Consider the following 15931-nt stretch of genomic DNA (forward strand, 5'->3'; position numbering starts at 1 on the left):
AACCTATGAACTATGAACATTAATCCCGTTTGTTTGCCAGGGCTATATTTTTCCAGGCAAGTGACCTAAAATTACCCGACCTTGAAAAAAGACAGAGAAATGAACAGCTTTAACATTATTTCGTACTTCCCTTTGGCTCTAAATGCATAAATTCGCGTAATTCATATCTAAAAAAATACAACTTCTACTATCCAGATTTTTTTCTCCTTAAAATCTATTTTTTTATGTAGCTATAACGAGTAAAAAGTGTGGGGGCGGGGGGGGGGGGGGTGTCACAGTTTTCGTTTCATTGCAAAACGACAGCACAGGGACAATTTCGGCTTCAAATAATCATTTTTTGCGAGGGAACTGGGCGAGTTTCAAGACAAACACCTTTGAGGAGGGTAGAGTTATTAGTAAAGTTAAAAACATTTGAACTACAAATGTTCAAGTATGCGCACTAGGTGATTCGCAGTGCAAAACCAGGGAATTACCTCAAGAGATCGTCGAGCGCCCGTATGGGAATAAAAACCTCCGGGGATTTATTGCCCGCAAGCGCAAGGGGGTAGACAGGCTTTTCGGTAGCATTGGGAAGTTTCGGATGCAAAGGTTCAGCTGGCGGACTTACACCGTTCGTACCGCAGGCGCGAACGTCGAGTGCCGGAAACACGAACTTCAAGGGGGATCGGAAGACATGCTCCCCCAGGAAATTTTTAAACTGGGCTCTCTAAATGCAATTTCCTGCGTTCCCTGGACCGAAAGTGGTTAATTGGTAAAGTAAGGGTCAAATCTATCTTTGATTAATAAATGAAAAAAAAAGGAAGAAAAGAAAGAGTTTCACAGTTAAAAAAAATATTTCGTGTGATAAGTACCGGACGTTACATTTTGAACAACCGGACGTTCAGTTTGGTGTCCGGCCTGAAACGCCCGGAGTAGTCAATCGATAAAAATCGGTATCGATTTATAAATCGATAAATCGATAAAAATCGGTAAATCTGATTTGATTGATATCGATTGTATCGATCAATCGGTAGAAATCGATGACACACTCGTTTCGTTTATCGATTTATCTAGATTTTACCGATTCCATCGATTTGTATCGGAAGATGCATCTGTTCTTCTGTACATCCAAAAATAAAAACTGATTTCATGCAAACAATGAATTTGTTGACAACTGAATTGCAGTTGGGAGTCTGAGGATCAACAATTTATTACCACTTTAAAAAAAAAGTTTAAAAAAGCCTTACCTTTTCTTTAAAACCCGCTTTAAAGTCTTCCTTGGATGGCCGATATTGACCCGGTTTTTTTATTTTCCCAGTTTTTCACGATTTAGATCTGCCGCCCTTTCAAAATAAACCTCAGTTCCGCGTGTAGTTACTTCCCGTAGTAGCCAATAGATAAAAATCGAAATCGATAAAAATCGTTAGCGATCAAGTGATTTTATCGATTGATAACGCCGGAAAATGGTGAAAAGCTATACAGAGAAATCTTTTAGCCTGAATTTCAGGTATCCATTTGCCTCTAGAGGGTGTCTGAACTTGAGGCTGGGAAATCTTTTCTCTAAGGTTGTATTTCTCGAGGTACTTGCTTGCGAGAACTGCGAATGTAAATAAACCGAACCGTTTCTGTTATTATCTTCAAAAGGGTCACGGTTTTAGAGAGAATCTTGGGTCTGTAATAGTTTCCACATTTCTTAATTTTATGTTTGTTGATCAGTTGTTACTCGTGGATGTGTTTTCTCAGCTGTACTATTTAACTTATGCCAAAAAACAACAATGTCGGACTTAGCGTTATAAATCGGTAAAATCATGAAAAATCGATAATATCGATTTGACACAGCAATTTAGTTTATCGATTTTCACCGATTTCCGTTATCAGTCGATAAAAATGAATTGATTGCTATCGATTTTTATCGATTGACTACTCCGGGAAACGATACCCATACTATACTCATTGTCAGATTTACAAGGGGGAAACGTGTTTTGACAAGGCTTAAAAAATAGACATTTTTGAACACATTTTTTTCTTGCTTCAGTAGCCCTCCGATTTAGATCAAAATTGAAACAGGATGTAAATATTTCACCCTTTGTGAACCATTTCATGCTTAAAAACCGCGGGCACTCGATACATTTTTGCATGCCAATCAAATGAAAATGTATACCTGAGACAAAATAGTAAATTTTCGCAACTTTTGTTCGCCGCTATCTTTCTTTTAAATAATGTCATTGGGGCGGTGTTAAGCAAGAACGTTGGATGGTTCCTATAGATTGCATTCCTTTACGTTTTACAGTCAGTTATCGAGCAGATTAACGATTTTTGGTTTACAAAAACAGGCATCGTGGCAGTGGTTGGCGGTTAATTTATGCAAATTACTACCCGCGATGTAACTTGGAAGGAAAATCTAATTCGACGTTTTCCAGCAAAATAAATCGCTTCGATGGGATTATTAATAGATAACTGACACATAACATACCATTAACAAAGCAATCAATGCGAGAAACATTTCAGAGCCAAAGTCAAATCACTCACAAGTCACGGTTAGATCTCATCCATGCATGTCGTTGCGTTGATCGAAGCTCCTTCGTTCATCTTCCCATCTTCAATGCACACCTCTAAGTTTCCTTTCACTTTGACAACCTACCAATTTACTGCAGCTGCCTATAGAAAGACGTAATTTTCTTCACCGCGGAAGAAAAATATAAAAAGTAGTGTTCTGTTGGATTGTCTTGCAATTTTCCAGCAGACTGTTCAAGGTAACGTTTCTTAGTCACACAATGTGTCACGTCCTAAGCGCTACCCTGGACACCATTATTGAGCTATTTTTGAGCTATTTTGAAAAAATAGCTCATATGTCAGTGGTGTGAACGTATGTATCTTTGTGGCTTTGTGGCTTTGTATCTTTGTATCTTTGTAACTTTGTATTTTTGTGTGTTCGGATGTTTGTTGCAAGAGCCAGTAAGGTTGAAGGTACTATGAGTTGATGCTCAGGAACCAATGAGATCTTGGCATCTATTTAAACATGGCGTTGCTAAAGGTCGAAGAAGGGCACTGTGAGACCGCCATCTTGATTCTTCACAACTTTTTCGTCTTTTATTACGGCTACAGGTGTTTGGAAGAATTACATTAAATATCTTCATGATTCAAACGCTGTGTACAGTGATGCAGCTGTTTAAGGGTTCATATTTTAGTGTGGGTGCTGTTTCAAGGCATTTCTGACCTAATTCGGCTATCGGTACAACGCACGTCAGTATGAGTCCTGTTTCACCTGCTACAACTGGGTAGAGTATAAAAGATCATATATTTTCAAAGCTCTTCCAATGAAGCAATAATTGATATTTAGATATAGACTTTAATTCGAAAGAATGCGCCCTATAAGATGTGGTTTTAGAAGTTTAAAAGGCAGCTTAGTTTTTTGAAAGCTGTACCGAGTATTGTTAATCCTGTAAACAAGTTTTAAAAATATTATTCTCTCGCTTACAAAGTTCAACAGACCTTTTTCATTCTGGCAAAAGAAAAAAAAAGGAATAATAAGTGAACAACATGATACATCCTTCCTGCATACTAAGTATTATAGTTACTGAAACGTGTTTTATTTAGTAAAGATGCGTAACTTAAGTAGAAACAGTAGCGTTAGGGAATAAAATTGGAAGAAGCTAGTTGACACAATATTTAGATACTGTTTTATTGAGTTTCGGCAGTTTGATAATTTTCTTGGAAGTTAATAAATGTTAGGCTATCAACCTTGACGTTGCATGAAACATAATTTAATTGCAGACGTTGTAATAAAGCCGAGGTGATTTCTTAAAATCATTTGAGAAAATTTTGTAGTACTCGAATTCCCTCACGTACGAACCACGAAAGGGGGCAAAGTCCAACACCTTCACGTGCCAGCTGTGTGACAGTACATCTCATGTAGATTGGCTTTTCACAATAATAAATAGTAACTTGGACGTATGAAGACCTGTTTCGTTTAGTAACCAATGCCTTAAAAAAGGCTCTTGTCTTTTAAGAAGCAGTAGCTTTTAAAACGTGAAGAAATAAGTTGTCGGAGTTGAAGACTGTTTCACAAATGTTAATAAATTTTAGTCTATCAACCTTGACGTTGCATGAAACATAGTTTAATTGCAGATGTTGTAATGAAGCCGAGGTGATTTCTTAAAATCGTTTGAGAAAATTTTGTAGTAAACAATTTGCCTCTTTTTTTACGTACGAATTGTGAAAGGGCTAAAGGCCAACATCTTCACGTGCAAATTGTGTGCATGAGTTATTTTTATAATTCTGTTTACTAGTTTACTGTGTGATAACTCGAATTCCCTCACGTACGAACCACGAAAGGGGGCAAAGTCCAACACTTTCACGTGCCAGCTGTGTGACAGTACATCGCATGCAGATTGGCTTTTCACAATAATAAATAGTAACTTGGACGTCTGAAGACCTGTTTCGTTTTGTAACTAAGGCCTTAAAAAAGGCTCTTGTCTTGCAATAACTTTTAAAACATGAAGAAATAAGTTGTCGGAGTTAAAGACTGTTTCACTGAGTAGAATCGCACGTGAAAACCTCGTGAATTATGATGATGCAACCATCTACCACAATGATAAAAATCCTGGTATTTCGTAACTATTCAGTATTCGATGAGTCACATTTTGGCTTAAGAAACTCTGGGGAAACTTTAGAGTTTTCCTTATAATCAACGTTTGGTGAGTAGAAATTTATTTTACTTTAACAATTTGTTTAACTTGCACCAGATGTAACAGGGAAAGACAGAGGAAAGTGAATATATAGCTCGAGGATCGACTCAGCTGAGCGTTTCGCGTTTTCATTTATGTACCGCAATACCCAATTTCGCACAAAAACCCAGTCTACATTTAGGATGAAAAAGGTAGATTCATCACTCTTGGTAAGGTTACACCGAAGCATTAAAGTTACACTGAGGCATTCAAAATAGCTCATGCACGTTTAACGTGCCTATGTTGAAAAAATAGGTCATATGTCAGTGGTTTGAGCGTATGTATCTTTGTGGCTTTGTATGTTCGGATGTTTGTTGCAGGGGCCAATAAGGTTGAAGGTACTATGAGTTGATGCGTAAGAACCAATCAGATTTTGGCATCTAAGCGTTAATGATATTGCTTAAGGCCAAACAAGGGCACTTAGAATCCGTCATCTTGATTTTCAGACTTTTTACGTCTTTTATTACTGCTAAAGGTGTTTACACTTAGGACCTTTATTACGTTTAGGGTCATTTATTACATTTGAGGCCTCAACATTGCCTTTAAACTTGCAGACATAAAACTAGAGAGCTCTGAGGCTTATTTGCTGAAGTTAGAGAAAAATCTGTCGTGGGATTTCGAAGTAATTTTTCATTTTTCGTAAAAATGAGGTTTTAACTATATGCCGATATCTCAAAAGTTTTTAAACCTATAAGAAAATAAGTAACATTTTCTTAAAGTTCTATCATTATTTATTAAGGATGCAAAAAATCGTAGAAATCGGTTGAATCGTTCATTCTGAAAAACGCGAATCAAAAACATAACCAACACGCATATAAATAGGAACGGGCCACCTTAAACAGAATTGAAATGAGCTTAACTAAACAAATCGTTAGCATTTCAGAATTTTTTCATGCTCCCTAAATTGACATTAAGAATAAAGCTTGTAGGTTACTTGAGGAACAACTTTGGTGCAGTGGTTATAGGAAATATCTGCTTTGCAAGTCGCTTTGCAAGCGAAGCATAGTTATAGTGCCCAGTCTCCTTTATTTACACAAATTGTTTATGGTGCCGGGGATTTGGCAAAACCCGCTTCCCCTTACGGGACCAGCTCACAGTCATACTAACAGTAGATCCCAAGCATAAAACGATGAAGAGCGTAAACCTTATTGTGTGACTGGCCCTCTGCGTCAAATAATCCCACAAAGTTAGAATAAAAAAATGTAAACTGATGTGCGACTAAATAAGCGTCTCCCACTTAGTCTCCCACCTTGCATGACACGAAAAACGATAGTGCCGCCAAACATCTGACTCAGACTACAGTTTCGTCGACTCCGGTGGTAATTCAATTTCGCCTTGTTGACTTGTTCTCTTTGGGAGCAAGGCCTTCATACAAATTCAGGAAGACAAGTCGGCTGAGAAACTTTTCATTTTTGATCAGCAAGCGGCCCAACGCGAATAGATCAAATGGCACTCTTTCTAAATCTACATAGGATTGGGTACACTGTTTTTCTGATTTTTTGCTTAATGAAACTTACACAAATTTATGAAGATTCTAATATTTATGTAGAGGAAGGAAGAATTATAAAATCAGTGCTGCGCTTGTGGCGTGACACATTGCGTGACTAAGATACATTACCTTGAAGACAGTGTGTTGGACATGTAAGAGAATCCAACATACAGTAAAAACCCGCGTATAAGAACCTAACATTTAAGAACCTGTTAGGCTAAAATTTCATTTTTAAGCACCCTTCACATAAGAACCATTTTAGGCTAAAATCCTAAAACAGGTTCTTATTTTCAAAAAAGAAAAAAATATATAGAATTAAGCAAGATTTATTGACAATTATAGTGAAGGTTACAGTACCATAGGTTTGATTGTAACAGAATCAGATTAAAATAGTATAGTATTTTGCTTAACGAAGCCTCCAAGAATACTGTTTTTGGACATTAAACACCAGATCATTTAAAAATTCAGCTTTATTTCTTGAACAAAAGTTAAGAACCTAATTAAGAACCTAGTTAGCCTAATTTTACACTAAATACCATTTATATAAGAACCTGTTTAGGCTAACTTGGAAAAACCTAGGTTCTTATACGCGGGTTTTTACTGTGGTACCTTTCTCATGCACGGTAAGGAAAAATATGTTTCTGCCCATCATAAGCAGCTGCAGTAATTTGGCAGGGTGTCAGTGTGAAAGGAAACTTTGTAGATATGCACTGAAGATGATGGAAGGGATTTGAATGCGACGACATGCATTACTACATGGTGGATGAGACCTAAACGAACCGTGACTTGTGAGTGATTTGACTTTGGCTCTGAAATATTTCTCGCATTGATTGCTTTGTTAATGGTATGTAATGTGTCAGTTATCTATTAATAATCCCATCGAAGCGATTTATTTTGCTGGAAAACGTCGAATTAGATTTTCCTGCCAAGTTATATCGCGGGTAGTAATTTGCATAAATTAACCGCCAACCACACGATGCCTGTTTTTTTAAACCAAAAATCGTTAATCTGCTCGATAACTGACTGTAAAACGTAAAGGAATGCAATCTATAGAAACCATCCAACGTTCTTGCTTAACACCGCCCCAATGACATTATTTAAAAGAAAGATAGCGGCGAACAAAAGTTGCGAAAACTTACTATGTTGTCTCAGGTATACATTTTCATTTAATTGGCATGTAAAAATGTATCGAGTGCCCTCGGGTTTTTGAGCATGAAATGGTTCACAAAGGGTGAAATATTTACATCCTGTTTCAATTTTGATCTAAATCGGAGGGCTAGTAAGAAAAAAATGTGTTCAGAAGTGTCTATTTTTAAGCCTTGTCAAAAAACGTTTGCCCCCCCTTTTAAATGACAATGAACAGGGGCCGTCAGGGGGGGACCTAGAGAAAAATTGATAACATTTTTATTGAGAGGAAGGATGATATTTTGCTATCATGTAAACAGATCTTTAACTGTTAGTCTTCTTTCAGAACTATTCACCTGACAAAACACCAATTTTCAAGGAGAAAATTGTCCCAAAAAATGTAATTTCACTCATGGCCCAAACTCCCCCCCCCCCCCCCCTCCCGCCTGATGCCCAGTGCAGGTTTTTGTTAGAAGTCAAACAAATGCCACAGTGAGTAGTTTCGTCTGAAGTACTAACTACACACAAAGTATGAGGGAAGGTTTTGTTTGACCATTTCCAATTTTGCTCAATCCTTAGCGGCATTCGTTCTTAAGTTTAAAGAGATGTACTTTTTTTATAAACAGATGCTGCAAATGCTTTTTTGGAGTGGAGTCAAAATCAGCTTTGCTCATTTTACAACAGTACCGCTAGCCAGTTAATGATTTCTCCTTGGGACCGGGATAATACCATGGATATTGATGAGGTGTATGTCCAGTTAACACTGCTGAGAGACGACAGAACACTTGCTGGAACAACAAAAGAAAAGATTAAAGATTACAGCGAGATATTTGCGAGTCATGGTCATCACCTAATTCCTAAGAGAATTGTAGTGTACGGAAGACCAGGAATAGGAAAGTCGACATTCACTAAGAAACTCGTCGTGGACTGGTCACGTGGTAACAAAGAAAGCCTAGAGAAATTTGTTGTTGTACTTTTAATCAAGCTCCGAGATGTTTGCAACAGGCAAGATTTCTGTGACATGCTACAAAAGGCCGAACTGTTGTCTGCTGATGACCCTATGATGATTGGCCAGTTGTATGATTACATCCTTCGTAACCAACAGAAAGTCCTACTTATTTTAGACGGCTATGATGAATACAGCGCCGAAAAATCATCGCCAGTTCATCAGATTTGGAAAGGCAGTCTGTTGAGAGATTGTACTCTTCTTGTGACAACTCGACCGCTGAAAAACGATGAGTTAAGACCAGGAAGTCATGCTCAGTTTGAAATTAATGGGTTTGATCAGTGGCAAGTTAAAAAATTTGCTCTTAAGTTTCTTCGCGATCAAACAGAAGTGGACAAGTTCATCACTTTCTTGACAAAGCAAAACCTTTGGAGTTTAGCTGAAATACCACTTCTCCTGTTGATGCTGGTACTAAGCTGGAAGGTTTATGATTATCAAGGACCATCAACATCCCGCGCAGATGTGTACAACAGTTTTTGTCAGACGCTGCTTGATCACGTCACTGCCAAAACCTCAGATGAGGCATTTAGATGCATAGATGAATACAAAGAAGACCTTGCAAAGTTGGGGGAACTTGCCTGGCAGGCACTTTTAAATGATTGTCTATATTTCAAGCTCAGCAACATGCCTCAGGACATTCGGTTATTCCTTGAGAAGTTTATCAGTTTTGGCTTTCTACAGCCTTCAAATCTTTTAAACTCTCCTCGTCCTTTGAAACTGGCGTTCTTTCTCCATAAATCGGTACAAGAATTCCTTTCCGCCTCGTTTTTAGTTCGTGATTTAAAAAATGCCAAGGAGACCTTCAAAAGTCTGTCTAAAGTCGACTCAATCAAACGGTTCAAGGAGCTTCTTGAAGTTTTCAAATTTGTGTCTGAGTTGTCATCAGAAGCTGCCGTTGCTGTTTTTCGCCATCTGAAGATGATAGGAGAGAAAGACGGTCTGACAGGTTACAACTACGGTGAAAAGCCCTCTATTGAGGAGCTCACTGAAGAACAAGAAGAGTTTTATTATATCAGTCTCGGATTGTTCCTTTCCTGCCCTGCATCAGAAAGGCAAGCTGTCTATTCTTCTTTTCTACAAAGCGTTAACGGTGTTATAATGATGAATGTTCATCAAAAACACCTGCCTACAGTTGTTAGAGAACACTGTTTGAGATCAACAAGTTTCCTTAAGCCAGATTGTGTATTTTTTTTTAAAGATCGGCCTTCAAGGATATCTATTTCTGAAGTTGAGCGTGCTCAAATGTTCTCTGTCATGTCGGATTTGGACACTGTTGTTGTGACATGTTATGGTGACGTAACATCTGTGAATATGTACCACGTTCCAGATCCTGACGAGTTTTTCATTAAGAATGTTGGACATCGATTAGTGTTCTGTAGAACTCGCCTTAAGTTAATAGAACAGCTGAGATCATTAATATCAGCACCAAAGTCTTCTCTTCAAGAGCCTGATCACGTGTCACAGAATCATGATGCCAGCAGTTCTTTGCATTTGATTGAGAAAACATCTGACCAGACTCTGATACACTCTCTGTCATATTTGAGAGAGATTACAATTCGGGGCCCAACAAGTGAACTTGTCAGTTTACTGAATAATCTTCACCATGTGCCTCAACTATCTGAGCTCGCTTTATTTCAGGTTGGTATGGGGAATCAAGAATGCCACTTGCTTGCCACTAATTTAAAGTATGTTGGTGAGTTGCGCTTACTGAGGTTATCACGTGACCCACTCGGTCACGGGATAAGTGAGCTTGCCAAACACCTGCACAGTGTACTTCATCTAGAAAAGTTTTACCTGCTTGATACACAGATGGGTGAAGAGGGAGTCGCAGCTTTAGCCCATAGTTTAAAGCATGTGACTCGGTTGAGTGAACTTGACTTATCATGCAACCCACTCGGTCACGGAATAAGTGAGCTTGCCAAACACCTGCACAGTGTACCTTATCTGAAACAGCTAAACCTGGATGAAACAAAGATGGGTGAAGAGGGAGTTACAGCTTTAGCCCATAGTTTAAAGTATGTGACTCGGTTGAGGGAACTTGACTTATCATACAACTCACTCGGTCACGGAGTAAGTGAGCTTGCCAAACACCTGCAAAGTGTACCTCATCTGAAAGAGCTGCACCTGAGGGATACACAGATGGGTAAAGAGGAAGTCACAGCTTTAGCCCATAGTTTAAAGTATGTGACTCAGTTAAGTGATCTTGACTTATCAAAGAACCCACTCGGTCACGGGATTAGTGTGCTTGCCGAACAACTGTACAGTGTATCTTATCTGACACGTCTAAAACTGAATGATACAAAGATGGGTCAAGAGGGAGTTATAGCTTTAGCCCATAGTTTAAAGTATGTGACTCGGGTGAGTGAACTTCACTTATCGGACAACCCACTCGGTCACGGGATAAGTGAGCTAGCCACACACCTGCACAGTGTACCTTATCTGGAACAGCTATACCTGGATGATACACAGATGGGTGAAGACGAAGTCACAGCTTTAGCCCATGAACTCGTCTACGTACCAGAACTGGCATTCCTTTGGCTTCGCAAAAATCAGCTTGGCCACGGAGTGACTGAACTGATCAAGTGTTTCAGAAGTAGTCCTCAGCTTCCTGTTCTCCATCTCACTGAGGTTCAACTTACAAAGAAAGAAGCCACTGAGCTGTGTACTTTAGCAAATGAAAGGAACATGAACTTTGCCTCAGATTATCATGTGAGTTGCTGTTTTGTAATGTGCTTTTATTTTATTTTCCAATTATTAATGCTCGTAATACCCAGGAACTTCCTGGTAGACGAAATGAAACCGTTCTTCAAAGGGGCTGTGTCGCCATTCTTATATACAGTTGACTCCCGATAACTCGAACCCTCACTAACTCGAACCTCGCGCTAACTCGAACCAAAGTCAATTTCCCCTGGATTTCCTTCCTACATTTACTGTAATTTTACCCTCGGTAACTCGAACCCTCGATAACTCGAACCTCCCGCTAACTCGAAGTAATTTTTGCTTCCCTTCAGATCATTTCTATACAATTTTACCCTCGATAACTCAAACCATGTTATAAGCGCGTGGCAAGTCGGGAAAAAAACGTGTACTGAAGTCCGAGACATTGAATTTATTTCAAAACAACCGAGTAAATTCTTTGTCTTTACTTTTTCGTCACTCCAGTTCAAATTCAGTGTCCATTCCTGTATACTTTGTTGCTTAATTGCATTCCCTCCCCATCCATTTCCTTATTTCCTTACTTCCGGTTATTTGCTTCAAACTCCCGATAACTCGAACTTTTTTCGATTTCCCTTGAACGTTCGAATTATCGGGAGTCGACTGTATACTAAAAAAGACACATTTTTGTAAACGAAAACTTGTCGAATAGTGGTCCAGTCGTCACCACAATTGCTAATGTATTTTGTCTGTCTTTTGATGTCCTGCAGGGGTGGAAATAGATTGCAAAAATCATACTCCATCAATAATATTACTACGTCAGTGGACTAAAATGGATTTCAATATCAAACTCACGTTCTGTTAACGACTGCTATATTAGTGCACTGAAATTATTTAAATTAAATGTATTTGGCATTAGATGGTCAGGATGAAAATACATTGCACTTTAAAGTTTTGACTTCATTTTTGAGCTTTTTTGAAAAAATAGCTCATATGTCAGTGGTTTGAGCGTATGTATCTCTGTGGCTTTGTGTTTTCGGATTTCTGTTGCAGGAGCCAATAAGGTTGAAGATACTATGAATTGATGCCTATAAGAACCAATGAGATTTTGGCATCTTTCATGACATTCACTCGGCTTAAGGACAAACAAGGGCACGTTGAGACCGCCATCTTGATTCTTCACAAATTTTTCGTCTTTTATTACGGCTAAAGGTGTTTAGAAGCATAACATTGAAATATCTTTATGATTGAAACGCTGAGTACAGTGATGGAGCTGTTTAAGGGTCCATATTTTAGTGTGGGTGCTGCTTCAAGACATTTATGACCTAATTCAGCTATCGCGAACGGTACAATGCACTTATTTTATAATTTTTGAGTGCTGTTTTACCTGCTTCAAGGTAGAGTGTAAAAGATCATATATTTTTCAAAGTTCCTCCAATGAAACAATAATTGAAATTTAGATATGGACCTTAATTCTGGAGTATGCGGCCTATAAATTGTGGTTGTAGAAGTTTGAAAAGCAAGGCGAGTACAGTTAATCCTGTAAACAAGCTTTATTCTCTCGCTTAAAAACTTCAACAGACCTTTTTCGTACCAGCAAAAAAAATATGAATTAGGTGAACAACATGAAACACGCTTGCTGCTTAAGAGTCATTATAGTTATTGAAACGTATTTTATTTAGTAAAGATGCGTAATTTAAGAAGAAACAGTAACGTCAGGGAATTAAATGGGAAGAAGCTAGTTGACGAAATAATTACTCATTGTTTTATTGAGTAGAATAACATGATATGAGTAGAAATATCTTTCGCCAGTTTGATAATCTTCTTGGAAGAAAGTAAATGTTAGGCTATCAACCGTAATGTTGCATAAAGCATAATTTAATTGCAGATATTTTAAAGCCGAGGTGATTTCTTAAAATCGTTGGAGCAAATATTTCTAGTAAACAATTTGCGTTATTTTACGTACGAGTTGTAAAAGGGACAAGGTCCAACACCTTCACGTACAAATTGTGTGCATTAGTTATTTTTAATCCTGTTTGCTGAATCACATTCCCTCACGTACGAACCACGAAGGGCGTAAAGTCCACCACTTTCACGTGCAAACTGTATGACTGTATATCTCATGCAGACTGGCCTTTCACAGTTATAATAGTTACATGAATGTATGAAGACCACGACTTAAGTTTTGTAACTATTGGCTCAAGTGAAAGCTTTTTTTTAAGAATCAATAACTTATAACACTTTTAGAATCAAGTCGTCAGAGTTAAAGGCTTTTTCGTGAAGTAGAATCGCACATGACAACCTTGTAGATAATGATGATGCAACCATCTACAACAATCGTGAAATTCGTGGCATTTCTTAGCTATTCGGTATTCGACGAGCTTCATTATCTTTAGAAACCTTGAAACCCGCGAGTCTTTCCTCAAACGTTTGGTGAGTTGATGTTCATGGTACTTTAACAATTTGTTTATTTTGCAACAGATGTCGGAAGGAAAGACAAAGAAAAGTGAATCTATAGTATGAGGATCGACTCAGCTGTGTGCAGCGGTTGTCGTTTTCAATAATGTACAGCGATACCCAATTTCTCAGGAAAAATAGTCTTAATTTAGGATAAGCAGTAGATTGTTGATACGGTTACACTGAAGCATTCAAAATAGCTCAATTGCGCGCGGAGAGGAGACTGAACACTACAAAATCAAACAGCCAATCAGACAAAAATCTCCTTCGTTTGTTATCAGGATGTTATCAGGGGTATAGCAGCGAGGCCTTCAGAGGTTTACCCGGGAAAGTACTGGGTATGAAACTCACGAAGAGATGTAAAATGGCGATCGAAAAGTAAAAAAAAGTGATACGTATTTATTGCATTTCGAAAGGCTTCGATGGGAATTACTCAAGATAAACGTTAAATACTTGGATATCTATAATTTATTGCGCAAAATTGCTCGTAAGTCAAATGCTACGGCCCGGCGGGCTTTTTCTGGAAATAAAACACTTCCCGGCATTCCTTTCAACTTGTCCGAAGTTGTCCCGGGCGTCCGGGCCTAATATTTGTCGGACCCCGGAATTAGAGACACACCATTGTTTTCGCAAAACAATCATAGCTACCATTTTCACGATCACAAACGAACTAACTCTACTTTATTTTTAATCTGTTGCTTCTTGTCTTCTTTATTAGGCCAGCTGTTTCGATGGGCCGCATTTATATCGCCTACTCACAAAGGAAGAACTTCAAGAAAAGGGAGCCACATTTGCCGAAGAGTGAAAAAGGGAATCCTGCTTACCACACCAAAAGCCTGAAGAGACCTGGATACTAACTGAACTACAACCACCTGTGCGACAATCATTTAGGTATTCCCGTATTTAAAACATCCCTTTGATATCCCTCTAGTTTTAGTATCCTGTATTTCGGGTAAACCTCGAATTTAAGTATCCTCGCATTTCGTATACCCCCTAATATCCCTATGTATCCTAAGTTTCTCGCATTTTGGTTGTTTCCCTAGTTTAAGTATCCCCATAGTTTGAACCCCTGCGCTCAAAATCCCTGGTGATGTGCGGGGTGAAAAAACTGATCTTACCTTAGTCCTTCTACAACCACTGAAACCGGCTCTACAACTTGACTTCTTTATGATGTTCTTGTTATTTCAGTTCGTTGCGATGTCCTTAAAAATAGTGGAATTGAATTGGAGAAAGACAGTTTTTATTTCACAACGGTCGAACACCAGCTCACTAATAGATCTTCAAAACTTGCACTAGTATATATGCAACATTTACGAGTGCATGCAGTCTCTTTTTGTCTGCAAACTAATCACATAAGGCAACCTTTTAACAATCACACGAGGCCATTTTTTTGCCGGAATTCCTGTCCAAGGTACAAAATACTGCGAGGAGCTTGAGCGGGAGGCATAATCTGGGCGGGCACGGTGTTTGCACGGATCACGCTTGCTACCCAGGGTACGTTGCGACGGATAGTGCCATGAAAAAACAACCCAAATAACAAGGGATGTTAGTATCCCGGTAGGGTACTAGGGGATACCCGTAACACTGACCTGAAGTAACGGAAAAACTCACATCACGAGGGATCTAAATACGGAGTTATCCAAAACACATGGATACCCAGATTAGGTTGGACTAGATCAAGAGATTTTTGTACTTCTTAGCGTACACACTGCATGTGATGCGTATACTATCATGGGTAAAACCAGGAACCCATTAACATCAGGAGTCCATCACTCATTTGAGGCCTGGGTCACAGCGTGTTAATAGGACCCGTCTTATATAAGACGCGTCCTAAATAAGAGGCAAACTATCCCGTATAAACGACACATTTGGTTTCAAATTTAGCTAACACGCGTCTTATCTAAGAATAGCCCCTAACACCTGTTCTTCGATAAGACGTGTCGAAAGTCGCGTCTTATTTTTCCACTTATAAATAGCCCTAATGAGAGCAGAGTAGAATTTCCAGTAATGGCGCATGAGATCAACGAATTGTCAGCCGACGAGAGTTTACTGTGTTCATTTGTTTGAAGAAACGTGTAAGGACCAATGAGGCTTCAACAACAACTGCCGTCCTAGATGGTGCTATCTTCCTTGAACAAAGTGAATTCTGGGGAAAAGAAATCTAAAAATAAGCGGAACGCCTGAGTAACGCACTCTCGGGACGTTTACTAAATACCATCCGACCCGGGGGGGGGGGGGGGGGGTGGGGTGGCTCCCATATAATAGGGACGGGAATGCTCGTCGGAAAAAATAGAATTGAAGCGCTTAAGGAGACTGTACTTCAACAAAGTATGGTCGCACCGCCCTAAGAGAATGAACCCATCTTACCCTAACTGATATCTGTATGGGAAAAATATTGGCTTTTCGTCTTGGCCACGCTAAGTGAGATCAAAATTCGCAATTCCTACCCCTAAGCGAAACGACGAGCATCCCCGTCACTTTTTTGTGTGGGGG

General features: G+C 38.9%; 1 protein-coding gene across 1 annotated transcript in view; it reads left to right on the plus strand.

Moving 5' to 3' along the window:
• The window catches only part of LOC140925038 (NLR family CARD domain-containing protein 4-like), a 22412-nt gene extending 6757 nt beyond the window's left edge, over positions 1 to 15655 (plus strand). The window contains exons 5-6 of the mRNA XM_073374998.1: positions 7947 to 11035; positions 14157 to 15655. Of these exons, the coding sequence (XP_073231099.1) occupies positions 7947 to 11035; positions 14157 to 14243 (3176 nt within the window). The 3' untranslated portion in view covers positions 14244 to 15655. The remainder of the gene's footprint in view (positions 1 to 7946; positions 11036 to 14156) is intronic.
• The last annotated feature ends 276 nt before the right edge of the window (positions 15656 to 15931 follow it).

This window comes from Porites lutea, chromosome 14, assembly GCF_958299795.1.
Source record: "Porites lutea chromosome 14, jaPorLute2.1, whole genome shotgun sequence".
Taxonomy (NCBI): Eukaryota; Metazoa; Cnidaria; class Anthozoa; order Scleractinia; family Poritidae; genus Porites; species Porites lutea.